Source organism: Scomber japonicus, chromosome 7 (assembly GCF_027409825.1).
Source record: "Scomber japonicus isolate fScoJap1 chromosome 7, fScoJap1.pri, whole genome shotgun sequence".
Classification (NCBI taxonomy): domain Eukaryota; kingdom Metazoa; phylum Chordata; class Actinopteri; order Scombriformes; family Scombridae; genus Scomber; species Scomber japonicus.
The window spans coordinates 10436644-10455178 of record NC_070584.1 but is presented as its reverse complement, the minus strand read 5'-3'; the positions used below and the strand labels follow the sequence as shown (position 1 = coordinate 10455178).

Below are 18535 nucleotides of genomic sequence, written 5' to 3'. Positions count from 1 at the left end.
CACGCACACGCACAACACTCACACACGCAAACACACATTCCCGATATATCGTCCTCCACCCACGTTACGCTGATCGACAGTAAAATACAGCTGTGTGTTTGTCACCCTCTCTCACACACGGCTATGTTTTTTGTTTACATGACGTCAGCTGATCACACAAAGCGGAAATCGTTAGCAGAACTACTTTCAAAATAAAAGCTCGAGTCGTTATTTATATGTAAAAATGTAAAATAATAATAATAATAATAACAATAATAATATTCATAATATTAATACTAATAATAATGATAATAATAATTATTATTATTAATACTATTATTATTAATATTATTATGATAATACTATAGAGCACTTTTCTAAACCTGTGTGTTACTTCACACAACTTCAAAACAATCAGATCGTAAAAACAATTATATTTTATATTTATAATGTTTATTACATATGGCACATGATATGCTTTAAAAACACATCGATATACAGATTTACTGTAGATAGGTGTTAAGTTTATTCATGATTGAGTCAGCGCTTTTATTTGAAAACCGGAAATCACGTACACCCAGCAGCTTTGCCCTGGAAGCACTTACACATCAACACTAAAGGCTGCATGTTGATAAGCAGTTCATGTGCTAGAAGTTTTATGAACTGTCTGACTACTAACTGTCATATTTTGATTAACTCACACCTCACGTTGAGATGAATACATGGCCGACATTATAAGCCCGGAGAATGAAGCAGATCTGCAGTCTCAAGTAAGCTGTCTTTACTTTCAAAGCCTCTCACACACTGTGAAGACAAGCTGTCAAGTTGTGCTGTGTGTCTGTTGTGTTGTAGTGTTTTGATGTGGCCTGCAGAGAGCGTATAAGCATAATATAAGCTGTTGATAGAAGCACCAGAAGTCCAAAAATAAATATCACTAATATCACTGAGAATAAACACACACACACACACACACACACACACACACACACACAGATCTGATTTTTTGTGGTTGAGGTTTAGCTGTAGTTTGTGCCTCTCACTTATTCACACGATTGCTGCATTCATGTCACATCTGAGTTATTGTAATTACAAGTTTCTGAATTGTTGTTTCATAATTACAACAGTTTAACATGATTTATTCTGAAAGCTGCTTAGATATGTTCAACTTGGTATTCAGTAATGTAAAAGTGCCTGAAAATGTACTCACATCAGACAAAGATCTTTGCTCAGTGTAATTAATTCCAAAGTGAGTGGATGTGGTGTACGGTCAGTGCACTGTATTTTAATTCTCACATTAATCATACAATCCTCTGGGTGATATGAAGGCTTGGGAGCTGGATCTTTCCCAGCTCTACCACTAATCCCATAAGTATGCAGTTTTTGGAAAAAATATATAACTGGTTATATTTGAAAAGCCCAATAGGTTAGTTATCAACATGTACCATTGTTTTGTTTTCTGTACCATCTGGATAAAAACATGCCATCTGTTGAATGATTTTTAAAAAGGTTTTTTTTTCACAAGATGCAATTATATTTCCTAATCTAAGTAGCCAGAAATGACATGTTGTTGTTGTTGTTTCATGAATATTTAATTTAGTTTCATGCTGTACAAGTTGAGTAAGGACATATGTCATTTCCGGTGATCATATTTTGATTGTGGCACAACCATAGACTGTATAAAAGAAGCACAGCTTGAGAAATGGGCAAAAATCTGATTTGTTATGCAAGCAGAGAGAGAGAGAGAGAGAGAGAATGCTAAATTAAAGACATTTTTGTTAATACACCTGTGCACTTTTTTGACCAGAATGAAAAGATAGATACCACAGTCTGTATGGTAAATATGAAGTTACAGCCAGCAGCCAGTTAGTTTAGCTTGACACAAGAACTGGAAACAAGAGGAACTATTAGCCTTGCTTTGTCCAAAGGCAACAAAATTTGCCTATCAGCACTTCCTAAGCTTACAGCTCTCTAATTAACGTGTTGTACGTAATGTTGTATCTCCATTGTTGAAATCTGTACCAAAAAGTCTCACCAATAAACATATTTCCTACAATTTTAAATTATAGTTTTTAATATTTCTTTAAACAATCTCTTTAGGTTTTTTCAAAGATCACCAGGTATTTTTTCAGAATATCAAATGCTTATCATCTGGAGCCTGACCAGTATATCAGTCAGCCAGTATTATTACCCAATATTGGCTTGGTATATTTTGTCTGATATACATGTCTGATATACATATATATATATATATATATATATATGTTTTAAAGTTATGTGGGCAGAATTTTATGTATTTGATCCATTATATTAATTCAAGTTTAATATATATGTTTTTTGTTCTGTGTGTTTTTTATTTATAGTAACCTGTAATTACTAAATTCTCAGTAAAGCTGTTGTTTCAGTGCACTGGTCATTTTATACAATGAAATGTACTGTTAAACTGTAAAATATCATGCCTCCATTACATATTTTTGTCACATGTGTCAGCCCAAAAACAATCCAGTATCAGTCAGTCTCTAATGGCAACACATGGGAGGCATAAACTGGGGCTAGTTGTCATTCTTTTGATGTTTTTTGCAGTTGGATTTTTATTATATATCTTTAAAAAGACATGAGGTCACAGTGTGAAGCCTTCAGTATATCACTGGTCAAAATGCTGAATACGATTGATGTTTTTTGCTTTGTTATCATGTCCCCTCATTTAGATTGAAGAGGTTGAGGCTCTGTCTTCCATATATGGTGATGAATGGTGTGTTATAGATGAAGCATCTAGAATATTTTGCATCAAAGTCTCCAGCGACATGGAGGAACCAAAACTGACAGCGTGTCTACAGGTAGAGAAAACACACCTGCCATATGAAGCACACATGTCTGCCTTTACAGTTTGCTTGTAATACAGTTAATGTTTTTTCTGTATTGATCAGATAATTCTCCCACTTGATTATCCAAGCACAGCCCCGCCCATCTACCAGATCAAGTAAGTCTATTTGCCTTTCAAATTGAAACGTGATGCGATTCACTGAATTGATAGAACACATCCCACTCAAAAGCCCACTCCTTGTCCTACTCAGTAACCCTCTGTTTGTTCTTGCCTTTTATAGTGCAGCATGGTTGCGAGGCCCTGAGAGGGCCAAATTGGCAAATAGCCTGGAAGACCTCTATGTGTGAGTACCTCTCCTAATTTCTGACTTAACGAGGAGGTACTGTCGAGTGATATTGGCCACAACAAAAGCTTTTCATGATTTTTTTTGTTTTTTTTTTTAACAAACGGTGCAGTCTTTCAGTAGGTCTGTTTCTCTTTCAATCTGAACAGGGAGAATGTAGGGGAGAGCATCCTCTACCTGTGGGTGGAAAAAATTAGAGAATTCCTCGTGGAGAAATCTCAGAGCTCGGAAACAGGTGAGGTGTGAAACATGAGATTCAGACTTGAGGGCCATTCTTTAATTTGCTATCCATAATGACTTGAAATGACACTTGATAAGACAGAAGAGCTCATTTGACAGCGCGCGTAGCAATATGCATTCCCATTGCACTCATTGTTTCTGTTGGCTGTTTCATCTTTCTTAATGAGAAGGATGAAAATGACTGACTTTTAAGTGTTGCCGGATGACTCAAGCCTGTAAAAGAATTTTATGCTCGTAATGGCTTTCATGTATGATACAATGCTAAAAGACTGTAGTAGAAATGAATATGCCACAATGTTCATGTGTTGAAGGGTAGAGCATATAAGGCATGCTAATATTTGCAGCTTACATTCAAGCTGATACTGCCATCGCTCAGTTTTAATCCACTCTTCCCACTTTTGTTCTTGTCTTTAATACTTAGTGTTGCTCTTGTTAGAACCCCACGCACACCGTTTCAACGTGTGAGGAAATCCAAAGCTTGACCGGCCTGTCTTGCCTAGTTACGGTTGCTAAGCTATGGTTACACAATCTCTCTTCAGGGGCAAGGTTTTAACAAATGGTCATTCCCGCTCTTTCTAAGAAGCTTGATTGCATGATAACATCCGTGCATGTTAAAACCTTGGCTCTGATAAAGCCCAGTGTTGGGTTTATTAGATTTTTTTATATTTGAATGAAAAGGTCCAGGTAAATCTACTTCTCTTTTTAAAGCCTTGTGTAATGGCATCTTCTGTCTAAGCTCTGCTAAGATGCTCCTCTATTAGAAATACAACTATCTGTCGTGGCCTCAAGCTGTGATAAGATGAGCACAAAGGCCAGTAAAAGCATTACAAAAAACCCTTCTGTGTCTGCATTGAATGAAGATGTATATCTATGTAATGCCTTCTGTTACCTTGGCAGAATCTTTTGAAGTATAGAAAGAGTGAAAGATACCCAAATTAAAGATTTTCGACAAGTGTCACCCTGAATCAGGTTTTCTGGGGAGTCTGGTCTGACCAGGTTATCTGTGTCTGGGTCCAGCAGTATTATTTAGTTAGAAAAATATTAATGGCCTACCCTATTGTTGTGTGGCATAAGTTGGCGTCTGTCTGTGATTCATGTGGTAATAAATATAACTGCACTTTAGCGCAGACAAACGGGATTGATGGCTTTTTCCCATCCTTCAAATGACAGGAACATGATGGAGAAAGAAAGAGAACAGTGTGTGTGTGTGTGGGGGTGTGTGTGTGTGGGGGTGTGGGTGGGTGGGGGGGTGGGGGGGTCATAAGGCTGAAGATGTGCGTTTCAGAAAAAAAGGAAATGAAAAGGGAATAAATAAGAGAGAGAGGACATGAAAGGTAAAGAGAGGTAATGGGCCTGATGATGAGGTTTGGTTGAATGAGAACAGGCAGAAAGCAAAGGATGAAAAAAAAACATCAGAGACACCAAATGTTTGTTCACCTACTGTAAATATGAAGTCCTGCTAGCTTTTTAATGAATTTTGGCGTGTGTGTGTGTGTGTGTGCATGTGTGGCTTCACACTGTCACAGCATGCTTGGTAGATTTCCTGTGTTTATTATGGTCATATAAGATTCAACAGGATCTTGTTTACTTACATATTAAAAAAATTAAAAGATAAAACTGGCAATAATTTATATTTTTCTTATTACCAAGCGAATATAATGAAAAACCCAAACTAACAATGAATTAATGCGACTAACAAGTATTGCCTGTGTACCCGAGATATGGCTTATTCCTCTGTGTCGTAGTGCTCCATTGTTGTCCAAAAACAATTAGAAATACATCAGTGAGCTACACTGTTGCCCTGGGCGACATGTTCCTATATTAAAATGAACATATTACTTTAACTCAGTCACACATACACCATCCTGCTGCTGTAAATACTCACTGAAGTGCCAAATTCAAGGCTGAAACATACATACAGCAGACAATACTGTACAATATGGGGCTGAGAGTTATAGAGCTTTATTAATCTATATTTCTACATATTGGCTTTCCACTATGATATTGTGTTATACATATGTTGACCAATGTACAACAATTACAAACATCCTGCAGAAATATACATGAGGTCACCATCACATAGTCCACTTTATAGCAGCTAGTTCATGATTCATACACAGAAAATCAGATTCAGATGAAGCTCACTTGAAATATTTATGAAGTCGTGTTTAATTTATTTAGTAGCAGTTGTTGTGCTATGCCTCTCTCTTGATTTTACTTGGTTGTAAAGAACTTTTAAATGTAGTTTTAAAAAGGGGCCACACACAAACTAAATACCTCCCATTACAACACATTCATATCAAATAAATGGCTGTAAAACATTCATTTGGTGATTTGTTGAGTTCAAAAGACAATGTGGAACTGAGCATGGGATTAGTCAGGATTAACTGGCTGTCAAAAAAAACAGTTGACGTCACTCAGCTCTTCAGATCTTTAAACCTTTCTCAATTATTAATTAAACCGTACTGAGTCAAATTTGTGGCATTCTTGTTAAAAATGATATCAGCTTCTTCATCGGTCCAAAATCTGCAGCATCGATCAGGCTCTAGTCATTGGTGTCATCCGTTCTGAATGATCTGTCTTGCTTTATTAGTTTATGAAAGCATTTTAGTGTCAGTATCAGTGTCATGGTAATGGTAATGTGGTTATTAAGTGTCTCAGTAGGTGTCATTTTAATGATAAACTGCCAGGTCTGCAGACTACTCAATGAAAACCTTTTTACAGGTAGCAGGGATGTAAATGAAAAAAAACAAAAAAAACACAACAAGCTTTTCATTAACAAGACAACATTTCTTACATGACCTGCTTCAGTGGATCAACCAGAAAAGGTGAACATGACCGCTGAGGAAGAAGTCGATGATGATGATGAAGACATGCAAGACTTCAAGAATCTCCGTCTGAACACAGAGAACGCACATCTCTTCATGGATCACGCTAAAGGTACGGTTGAGTCCGGAGTGGTCAAATTTGAACACGGGTCATTATAAATATGATCTTGTTGAGAAAGTGATGTATACTCTAATATTTTGTCTTATAGATGAAGAGATGCCTCCAATAAAACATGGAAACACCATCACAGACCGACGCAGTACCTTCCAGCCTCACTTAGCACCTATAGTGACTCCTGGACAGGTATAGCACATAAATCATCTTTACACAATACAAATATAATAGAAGGAAAACTATTGCTCCTATTTTATGAATTTTGCTAAACATTGCCTAATTGTTCTTGGAGCATTAAGACAAACAGGGCAAACAAGGGCTAAAATGACTCTGACTCTGAATGTGTTAATTCATACGGCCACATGAATAAACTGATTGGTTCCTGCATGCTGGTCTCACTCTCAGGCTTTCCAGTAACATAACAGATAGTCTAAAAAGCTTCCACCTGCTGTGAAGTGCTATTTGGACAAAAATAATTACAGACATCCTCCAGAGACCTGAACAGCATTTGCACATTTTCTTGTAATGGTCTGGAAGTTTTTAGTTCAAGTAAAGACACAATTTAGGCAAAACTAAGATTTGCGTCACTGGCAGTAAATTACTGATAGCAATTTACTTATTTTTGAGCCTTTTTATCCAGTGTACCTGGGAAACTGTGTGGAGCCCTAAGTCTTCTATTTTAAATGATAAAAAACACATGGTGTAGAAAATATAAATATTAATAGATTGTGTAAATTATGGTGATGACTAATATGTATTGCATATAATAGCTTTATTGAAAGAAGTATACAGTATGTTTACAGCAACTTGTGTCTATAATAACAAACACACCAAGGGAAATAAAGGTTGTAATAAAAAAGGTAAAATAAATATCTTGTAAAACCACTACATTCAGATATTGAAGAAATGTATTGTTTGATATAAAGTAGACAGTCAGATCTGAGGAGTTTGCTTAAATTTTGCTTAAAGGACCAGTGTGTGGAACTCAGTGAGGTTTAGCAGTGAACTTGCAGATGGCAACCAGTGTGATGCTCTGCTGTAATCTAAGTTCACAATCTGGCCTTGCTAATTAGCTGACAAGCTGTGTAGCCTTGTTAAGCTAAACAAAGGGTCTGTAGGTAGGGTGGGGTGGGGTGGGGAAGTGTGTTACTGTTGTAATTCTGTGTACCTTGTTTATTAATAGCAGCAGCTTCTAGTTGGTTGATTCAGAAATACATTATTGGTGCTCTAGCTAATGAGAGCTAAAAACTGGCTACATTTTCAGAGCTTGTTAGCTTAAGAGAAGTTATTGGCTGAAAGGTGGGGGGTGGGACCTGGTGACAACATGATGAAACCTGACATCATGAATTAAAGTATAACATGAAAGCATCTGTGGAAAAAAATGTGGAACATTATAAAAGAAAGCAGACTTTTGAAAATTACAATTTTTAAATAAATGGAAAAAAAACTCATATGAAAATAATACTGGATAGAACATTTAACATCAATTTGAATCATTTCTGAAATTTTCAGCAAATTTTATCATATTTATTTTGTACACATCAATACACTTAAGCATGCCAGTATGTGTTTCACCAAAAACCTGCAGCTCCATAAAACTGAGGCAGCCATAGCTCTTCCAAATCACCAGTTTTGGGAAATATTTGCTCACTATTGCTCTTCTACAGAAATGTTCAGTGGATGGGTAAGGATGTAAGTGACACATTACTTGTATGCAGGTAATAAAAGCTCTAATTCCACTTATGTCAGTGTCCTTACACCAGAAAATAGTCAATCTTCTTCAGTCACAATTCTGTTCTTTTAATGATAATAACATAATTAGATAGTTTAAATTTGGAGCTGCTCATTAGTGAAGAAATTCCTGCCTGACATCTGCCAGCCAAGACTCACTTAAAGCTATTAAAAATGATCATTATGATTATTTCAGTTTATTGGAAACAACATTTTTGAAGGATCATCAAAAGAGTAAAACATGGCCAATAAACTGTATGATGTTAAAAACAGCTTTGTGGACTCACAAATGTTTAAAGTCAGCGATTGCGTGGGATTTTAAATTGCAAAATATCAGCAGTTAGTTGGAAACATGATTAGTTGCATAATCGTCCTTCGGGGAGCAAAACATAACTGTAACATTTGAAGATGATTAGCAGAGACTTACACAGTCCAAATTTTAATTTCAGGAATTATTTTCGACCTTTCAAATCTCAGTTTTATTGATGTGAAATGTGATTTAGAGTTGACTATTCCTGTTATGCACATTAGTGAGGAGCATCAGACAGCATCATTTTCAGTCTGACTTAATTTTGACTCCCATTACTTAACATTCAGGAAGGGTTTCATTATAAAATCAGTTTATATATATAACACGATGCTGATGTACCCAGAGCACAGGTTAAAATCCTTGTCTCAGCAATTTCCATACACTATAGATTAGATAAGAGGCATGTGAGAGTGAAGTGAGGAATATGTCATGATACTCATTGTTCTGTCTGTCGTTTGTTGCAGGTTAAAATGGTCCTGGAGAAGCTGTACGAAAACAAGAAAATTGCTAGTGCCACTCATAACATTTATGCTTACAGGTCAGTGATAGTGTGTGTGTGGGTGTGTGTGTGTGGTTAATGGAGAATCTATGAAAAGGGCAAATACTGTAAGGTAACCCCACCCAGAAAAAACAGAAGCATTTCAAACAGTGTGGCGTATTATGTCAATAGTGTGTGTGTCTTTCTGTAAGTGTGTATCTGTTGACACATGCCTGCCTCTGTGTGCTGGGTTTTTTTTTGTGTGGTCTAATGAAGTCAATGTTGAGTTGCTGATATGCTGCCTGGGTGGTCATTACTCACAGGAAGGACATGTTGACATTTAGACCACTTGAAAAACTCAACTGTTGAAGAGGCTGCCCATGTCACACTTATTATTCTCTGACCAAAACTCTTAAATGCCGTACTGTCTAATGCCGAGCTGTTGTGACTCTCTCTGTTGTAGAATATACTGCGAGGACAAGCACAGCTTCCTGCAGGACTGTGAAGACGACGGCGAGACAGCAGCAGGAGGGAGATTACTCCATTTACTGCAGGTTATCATTACATTAAGAAAATACTGACCTTGACACAAGAGTCTTCCAGCTGCATAACAAGCAGTATGTTCTGCTTGTTAAAAAGGGGAAAAAATGAGAAAGGAACTAATAATGTATCAGTGCAGTGCTCACAATTTATATTGCAACCACATTATTACATTTACTGGCTTCATCCAACTCTATGTTGGCGTTTGCGTGCTCGGTTGGTGTCTATTCTCAGCTGCCTTGTTCATTTTCACAGTGTGCACAATTTGGTATCTGCTGCTGTGATTGATTATAAGTAAGGAGATTCCACAGACTCTCACAATACATGTAAACCTCAGGGGTTGTGAAGTAATTCAGTATCATATATACTGTATTTTAATGACATGTTCCCTATAGAAAAACATTAATTATGATATGTGATGTTTAAAACAGTGCACATTTTACAACATAAAATGACATTCTTACACATGTGATCCAAATTACTTACTGGTACTAAAAAAAGAGCTAAATTACTCTCTTATTGGATACTTTTAAAAGGATGTTGGGGGGAAAACAGTTTGGCAGGCCAGAATTCATGCACAAAAGAATATATTATTAATGAAATAGAAGCAAAAATTAACTCCCCAGATATTCAACAAAAATAACTTAAGCCAAAGCAACAAACAAATAAAATCTGCACCCTCGCAGCAAGCTGCCACCTACGCTCTTCCTCTGTTGACCACTGAATAACATTTGACCTTCTCCTCCTCACCTAACTGGAGCATACCACCTGCTCAGGTAAATATGGGGGTGAGCTACCCAGATAGTCAGTTTTCAAAGTACACAGAACAACACCTAGTTATACACACTGGATTTTTCGGTTACTGCTGACAATCACAATTTCCTGTGGTTACACACACACAGCTATGAGTGCACCATATTATACTGAGTATCATTTACTACTTAACAGTTTCACATATCTCTCCATCCTAGCAATGCCCAGTCCCTCACTGCTAAGAGGATCTAATGATACAAACCTGTTTCCACTCTCCCTGATTGAGCAGCTGATCTGCCTCCAACAAGCCAGAGAGAACAACTGAAAACATACAGAGTGGCTGACTCTTCAAACACATCATAAACCTGTAAAGAAAGATTAACCACACATAACAACCAATGTATTCAATTATAAAAAAAACACACAAAAAAAACGGACAAATTAATGGAAACATTTGATTGAAAATAATGATGATTTAAGCAAAAAACCATGATAATGTTGGGGAACAGACCCCCAATTTCATGGCAATCCATCCAATTGTTGATAAAATTCACTTCAAGCCACAAACGTCAACCTTATAGAAGAAAGAAGAAAAGTCAGCATGTTAACACCAAAATCATTAGGATACACCATCTGAGGATCATCAATGTATACAAATTTGTGCCATTTCACTCAGCTGATGTTGAGATATTTCAGTTTGGACCAAAGTGATGGGACGTCCCTCAGACCAACATTGCCATCCATACAGTAGCCGAACAGCTAGTGTAGCTAAAAAAGCTGTGGGACAAACACCACTGATGTTTACAACGTTGTGATGTTGGTTAAGTAAATTCCTACATCCTGAGATGACATCTTCAGATGCCTTGTTTTACTGAACCAACTGCTCAAACCCCAAGTAGATTCAAGTTACAGTGATAAAGAACAGAGAAAAGCAACAAAAAACTGGATTCAGCACATACAGTTTCTGATTGACTAAGTGGTTGTTTGAATGAATTTCAATAGGTTTAAGGATTGAAGGAGTGTGACTGGATTGTTTTGACATCTGCACTGAATAAAGCTTTGAGAATGATATCATTATATCATGAAAACACCACCATGAAAACAGTTCATGATTTGATGGTGATTTTAACATCTAATGTTTTATAATGAACAGAACTATTAGTACTACATTAACAGGTTATTTCATTAATGTCAGGGATGATTATTTTTTCTGTCATACCATATCATCATGGTCTTTTATCAAGTGAAATGTGAATACTGATCAGCCTGCAGTCAGAGCCTTTTAGACACTTTTAGCCTGTACGGTTCCACCAGAGGAAATGGCAGCACTAGCTAGTATTTGCATAATTTGTAAATTTGCACTCCAGAGAAATTTGGTCATTTGGTAATTTCACACAAGTATTAATCTTTTCATTTCTTTAACAAAGAGGCACTTGTCAGTGGTGTGTGTTATCAGATGGCACTATGATTCACACACACACACACACACACACCCACATCACGCTGAAATGTGCAATTGTTCACACACTTTTTGTTTCACCGTTATATTAAATAAAGGCCAGTGACAAGACAAAAAGTTTCTTGTAATCAGAGCTCAGTGTTGACGTATAGTAGTTCTGTCATACTCATTACCAGTAGGTGCCGAGTCGTGTCAGAGCTTTTCCAGATGAGATCCATGACTCTTGTCAAATTTCATACTCAATCATAAGATGATGACAGTCCTCCATGCCACTGTGACACTGTAGAGAAATAAATCCGTGTGAAGTAGTGCACTGGATTCACTGTGTGTATGTCTGAGACTGTGATCATCTGCACATAATTCAAGCGAATCAAACCGTCTTTGACTTGTAGAGTGTTGCCTCTGAAACAGACGACCATATAAAACATGCTAATTTTATGTGTTTCATCTTTTCTGTGAACCTCAGCTCCTTAAAAAGATTCTTAGCCATTACATTGGCATATTCATAAATATATATTAAAGCTGCTTGAATCAATATTCTTATATTAACAATGACTTATGTGTAATGTTAAAGGAATCGCTTGTAGTGATGAATCCATGGAGAATGACAACTTTGCAGTTCCCCACAGCTCTACTGAGCAATTTAGTGTCATTCAGTTCATTGTTTTGGTTTTATGGCTCAAAATGTTACTGTTCTGATTCACTCTCACAGCTCTCATTAGGGTATTTTACACACGTAGGCTACTGTTTTCATTTAAAAAAAACTAAATAACCAAGCAACATCAGCAACTACCTAATTAGTCAGAAATATCTGCTAGCTAAAGTGCCTGATAGTTCCCTCCAGAGTCAGTTGAGACCAAAAACAGAGCTATAGTAAAAAGGAGGTGAATCTTTAACAAAATATTTTAATAGATCAATAGGGTGATGAAAAGAATACAACCCTGAATGAATTTTACTGTTGCTTTATGTTTAAATAGGCAACTATTCGCTAACTTCCTTGCCATATCATCTCAAAAGGTGGTCATTTTTACAGCTTGTTTCCGCTGCCCCCCTGTGGCCAATAAATCTATTACTTTTTAATTATTTAAAACAGATAAATGTAAACTCATCAACTTCCTTTTATATGTGCTTTTCTTAAAACATCAGAGAAGATTCAAAGACACGTCATCAGGTCACTATCCGCAGCTGATTCTATGACTGATGGACTGATAGCATTAGGTCATCTGTCCCTCTGTTCATCCTTTTGAGGAACATACTGATTAATCTTCTGCTTGTGACATTCTTAAATTGCTGAGTAATTTACATGAAGAGCTTTCTCCATAATCTATTCTTCTCTAATCTCATTCTGCTTTACAAACCTTTCTTCCCGTTCCCTCATTTAGACTTTTACTGGCAGGGAATTTGGAAATGTGAAGTGATGAATAAAGGAAGGATCTGATTGATAGTGTTGGCTGCCAGATATGAATGAGTGCCCTCGAATGACAGACGTCATTTCATGTGTATGTTGCAGTGCCAAGATCCTGATTTTCCTCTTTATGTCAAAGGAATGGTGTGGCATTTTGGGTAATTTGCTTATTGTCTATATACTGTACACTGGGAGATTAATGTCAATCTCTTTAGTAGAGGTTGGTGCTGGACATATTAACCTAGCTCAGCACAATGAAGACAGGCAATACTGTGACCCAAAAAAGTGAAAATCCTTTCCAACAAATCTAAATTCAGTTATTTGCACATTATGTCTTGTTACCCAGCAAACTAGTCAACAGCTCATCCAAGAGTCAGCTGGGTTTTGTTTTGAGGACAGGATTTCTGAGCAGTCACTCAAGAAATGGCTTCAAAGCTTAAAACAAGTGCTTGTAAAACAACAGCGTCTTACACGTGTTGAATACACACATAGAACGTGTTTTAACCATAGACTGTATATAATATATTTTAACCTGCTTTGATTGATTTTTTGGCCACTTTAGGGCAGCAAAGACAAATTGTAAACAGAACATCGGGCATTGCCAATATACAGACCAGGTCAGACATTGTGGCACACCTCAGGGTTTTGCGATCTTACAGTATATGCAATCATTTGAACCGTTGGTTTTTGTTCTAAACATAGCTAAACATGTCCTGAAGCAACATTTTGAACTCACAAAGAGGCAGGCTTACGGAGTTCATGAAAGATGTGATCAGATTACAGGTACATTTAGTAAAAAATGGGGTTTACTAGCAGGGCGATAATTCTTAGATATGTTTTAAAATAAAGGTCGACTACCATGCACGGTAAAAAGTCCCAAAAATGAGCAGAGCAGGAACATGAGGGAAAAATAACTCATTGACGGTGTGAGTACCACCACGTGGTGCACCTGCACACACTTCAGACACACATTGAACTTAAAAGTAGGCAGGGAAGGTCATTATGCACTGTGGCAGTCCCAAAGACTCTTACAAATATGGTACAAGAGAGCTTGAGTATATAACAGCTAGTAGTCCACATAATGGCTCTCCACTGATATGACTGTGTGTGTGTGTAACAGAGCTGACAGTGTGCATCTGGTCCCCAAACACGTTCAATACTGAATGAGTCAGAGAAAACTCAGATGTATCACGCAGATAGAACCAAATAGAATTACACAGTGAAGCTCATGATGCTGCTGCACATGGCACAAACACCCAGTGGGAGTCCTCCCCCTCTGCGACATACTGTACAGTATACTTGATTGAGAGCTTCACATCAGCCAGTGGGCCAAGCATTGTTTCATCAGAGTCTTTCCCTAAGAATGTTTTATTGTTGATCCATAGGTTACATACACTGAGCAGAGGGCTTATTTTGATGCTTAACATTTTGTTCTGTTGTCTTACAGGAAACACTTAGACTTAATGTCATCTTATAGATATGCCTTTTCTGTCAAAAGTGACAGCAAATAATCAAGTTACATTATTTTAATATTGTGATACTTGGATAAGGTTACTGACACAGGTTTAAAGTAACCCCCCCTAACCCTGCCAAGATGAAAGTGAAATTAATCTTCTCATCTAACCTTGTGGGAGATAGCAAATAGTCAAATATCCACATATTTTGGATTGACAGCTAATGTCAAAATACACTTAATGGATTTGTGTTACAATTTGCAAAATATATGACAAACTAATTCCTCTGACTTCATCTTGCCTCTCTTTTTGTATGTACAGTATGTTTTTTCTGCATTTGTCTTATGTTCCTCTATCTGTTATTCACACTCACTTTAAATTCACCCTGTGTTTTTCCCCTACTACAGATTCTGGATGTGCGTAATGTCATGGTGGTTGTGTCTCGATGGTATGGAGGTATTTTATTGGGTCCCGACCGCTTCAAACACATCAATAACTGTGCTAGAAACATCCTGGTGGAGGAAGGATACACTGCTTCCACGGTGAGACACTCTCTGGCCTTTCTCATATATCTCTGTCATCTTCCACTGACACATCATCAATTTTGATTTTGCTGTCAGTTTTCTGATGCTGGAAACCACTTGATAGGTTGTAGTTCAGTTGACATTACACACTAATGTTCCTCCAATTATCTGAAAACAGAGTCCGAGAGAGGACTCCTTTCAACACTGTGAGGAAATATGTAGTTGTTATATAGTAGAGTGAGACTTATATTAATATAGTGTGTCTGGTCGCCTTGCTTTGTGTTTCCTCAGTAACTCCTCCATCGCTGTCGCATTAGCCATAGTGGTTTGGTTGGCACTTGTTCTGGAGATCAAACATTTTTTCCTCTCTTTCACCAGACTGAAGTTAGGTCCAGTCTGCTTTGAAGCTGTCTTTGTGTTCTGCAAAGTTATTTCATCAATAACATGATTGAACTCTGAGCTGTCGCCACACATAGATTAAGGGTATGGCAAACCAACTCTTAGCAGTATTCTTCTTCAAAATCCCATCAGCTCACTGTGAAAATCTATAATTTCATTCCTATCCCCCACAGCAAAGCCTCCGCTTCCACCAGACTTCAAAATTTGGATTTAGAATACACTGCCTGTGGATGTAGGGTTCAAAACCTATGCACAATGTGTTTTTTCCTGTTTGTAAAATGCTTTATATGTTAACAATAACAGTTTAAAATCATTTCTAAAGCAAAGAGCTAAGTTGTAATTGGAGTGAGCTATCTGAAGCCTGTCTAAAGCTTTTTGATAGATCAAAAAAGCTTTTTAATAATTCAGACCTGACACATAACTGAATGTGATAAGTGAAAGCATATTAGGTCAGTTACATTATCTTTTAGAGGGCAGACTAAATCTGCATTGCTCCTAAACTCATTAAAAACCTAAAAACTTATTGAAGGTTAAATTGTGATCAAATATAATCCACAAGTTTTTGTGACAGGTTGAATATTTGCAGAATATAGACCAGACAGGGCAGTAACAGTAACTCTATGAACTGAGGACCAATATTAACATCAGTTTACCTGTAGGAAATATCCTCATCAAACTCATGGGTCTGTTACTCAAACTGGACTTTTGCATTTCATGTGTCATGGTACCTGAAAACACATGTTGACCCTTGCTCTGTTTTAACGCTGCTGTGTTCCCACAACAACAATGCATACGGATGTTTAGCACATATAATGTTCATCAGGTGAAGCAGCTGGAAATGTCATTAGGTCTGCAATGTTCAGTAAACAGCAGGAAGCTAAGTGAAAGCAATGTTTGGTGTGAGCAGCTTTGGCTTTAAAACAGCAGCAGTTCTTCTTGGTAAACCTGCACACAGTTTCTGTTGTCATAAACCAAAGTATGAGACAAATTTGTTTACTTCACTTCCTGAAGGAAATATACATGTCTAAATCAAATCTCATTTTAAACCAGCTGGTGGCGCTAGGAGTCAAGAGATTTCATCCTCTCGGGACCATGAATGTCAACAAAAGTTTATGAATGTATTAAAAAAGTTGTACAAAAGTTTATTTGGGCAATCCACGTGGCTTTATTGGACAGCTGACATTAGAGACATGACAGAAAATGAGGGGAAGGGGAAGGGGGGAAGCTGCATGCAATAAAGGCAACTGTCAAAGCATATTGGTCTCAACAAAAGTGGTGGACCAACCAGCCCACATTTCCATCTGTAGAGTAACGCCCCTAGCATGGTTTATGAAATCACAATGGAGACTAATAACACTGTCAAAACTCTTGGCAAGAGAAAGCACCCAGAAATGAAATAGGACCCAGAACTGACACTTGAGGTACACCAATGTATCTTCTGTTGTCCATGTAATAAACAGAACACTTCAGGTCAGTTATGGAAGTTCTGGCCCAGTTCCTCAGCCTGTCAGTCAGTATTAAATGGTCAGATGTATTAACAGCAACGTATTGCTTATCAACAAGTTCTTCCACTATTTTTTAGGCCAGGGTAAATTGGAAATAACTGAAGGGGAACAGAGAGAAAACACTTTACTGACAAGTTAATCCAAAATTAGATAAAGGCTCTGTCTGCTTGGATTGGGTTTAGAAGGAAAATAGACTATAGCTAAGAAAACAGCAGCTGAACCACCAGTGTTACACTTCAGGACCTCATAATAGGAAAGGTCATCTACAGCATATGTGTTCCTTATTAAAAACAGTAAGAAGCTACTTCCTGTTGACTCAAACTGCTGAGAAGCACCAATCTGAAAGGGGTAGGCAAAATGTTTATTGGTAATAGTGAGTACAAACATACTGTAGAAGACAATTGGAGACTGACTGTCAACAACCACAATGTAAACACCATATGAATTATGAAGAGGCTGCAAACCACATTTCTTTAAACATGTGTCTGCTGTGTGTTACAGAATTAGCATTCATGTTTGCTTTTTGTTCAGACAAACAAAACAAAATGATTTATAAGAGTAAAAAAAAAAAAAACAGAATGATGTGGCCCAGTCAATATATTGTATTTTTCATTGAGGCATTGAAACAGCAGGAGTTCAGATGAAAGTGTCTGTAAAAAATTGAGTCATGATCTGTAGAACAGCACTCAGATATTAAGCATGGAGAAAGCTTTGGCTCTGTTAAGTGGAGTGCTAATGTAAGATAATCATTAGTCTGTTCATCCTCTAATCTTTCCCTCTTGTTTCACAGGATGAGGCCAAATCAGGAGGGAAGACCAAAAAGCCAAAAAACAAGAAGACAAAATGAATTTCCAAAGAGGACTTTTATTTTTTTTTCTTTTAAATTTAGTGAACATATTTTTTTGGATGATTCAGATGGATCAAGGGAATGAATCAGGGTTTATTTAAATTAGAGTTAACATATTCAAAATAATTAAAGTATTAAAGTGTCTGTCATTTCAGCTGATCACTAACTCTTCAATTTATATTTTTGTCTAAGCTTTGAATTGAAATGTTCACAGTGAAACATGGTTGAAAACAATCAAACCATGTCACATGTGCAGAAAATATGATTCTGAACATAATCATTACACATCTGAAATGATAAAAAAAACAAATAAATATACATATTTTTTTCACTGTTCATTTTAAATTATGATGCTGTGTAATTTCAGTATTTACGTATGTGGACACACTCACAGTCCTTGTAAGTGTTCATTCAGCTTTCAGCAGAATCTCAATATTATTCATACACATTTTATTCAACGTTTCCAAGGAATATGATCAGACATGTTCAACAAAATGATCCAGTTTCATACAATTCACATGCCTGTTTTCCTCAATGCAAGGGGTGCATTTGACATCCACTTAAATCCTGCTAAATATTCAACTTTTCACAGCTGCGTTTTCCCTTAGAGCACATCGGTGCTTGAGGGGTTATTGCTTCACCTCTCTGATTTGGTGTCACTCGATCCCTGGGAGGACACGGTCTGCATATTAAGCACTCCTGGGCAGGCTTTAGGCAGCAGAGGACTGCTTTCTAAAAATATCAGGGGCTCATCTGTGCACTTTGGCAGAACAAAATCCAGTTTGTTTTTTGTACTGCTTCATC

General features: G+C 37.1%; 1 protein-coding gene across 1 annotated transcript; it reads left to right on the top strand.

The window, feature by feature from the left end:
• Nucleotides 1-599: 599 nt before the first annotated feature.
• Nucleotides 600-18069, top strand: impact (impact RWD domain protein). The gene is made up of 11 exons (XM_053322835.1): nt 600-749; nt 2685-2813; nt 2904-2956; nt 3081-3143; nt 3293-3378; nt 6195-6323; nt 6421-6515; nt 8832-8905; nt 9309-9399; nt 14864-14998; nt 17675-18069. The coding sequence occupies exons 1-11, from the start codon at nt 702-704 to the stop codon at nt 17729-17731; spliced, it is 960 nt and encodes a 319-aa protein (XP_053178810.1). The 5' UTR covers nt 600-701; the 3' UTR covers nt 17732-18069.
• The last annotated feature ends 466 nt before the right edge of the window (nt 18070-18535 follow it).

Bases quoted from the DNA above. Each gene is read 5' to 3' on its own strand.
- impact (XM_053322835.1), top strand. From the start codon at position 702: ATGGCCGACATTATAAGCCCGGAGAATGAAGCAGATCTGCAGTCTCAA. The intron at 2,957-3,080 runs GTAAGTCTATTT...TGCCTTTTATAG, and splicing joins CCGCCCATCTACCAGATCAA to TGCAGCATGGTTGCGAGGCC. The intron at 3,144-3,292 runs GTGAGTACCTCT...CAATCTGAACAG, and splicing joins AGCCTGGAAGACCTCTATGT to GGAGAATGTAGGGGAGAGCA.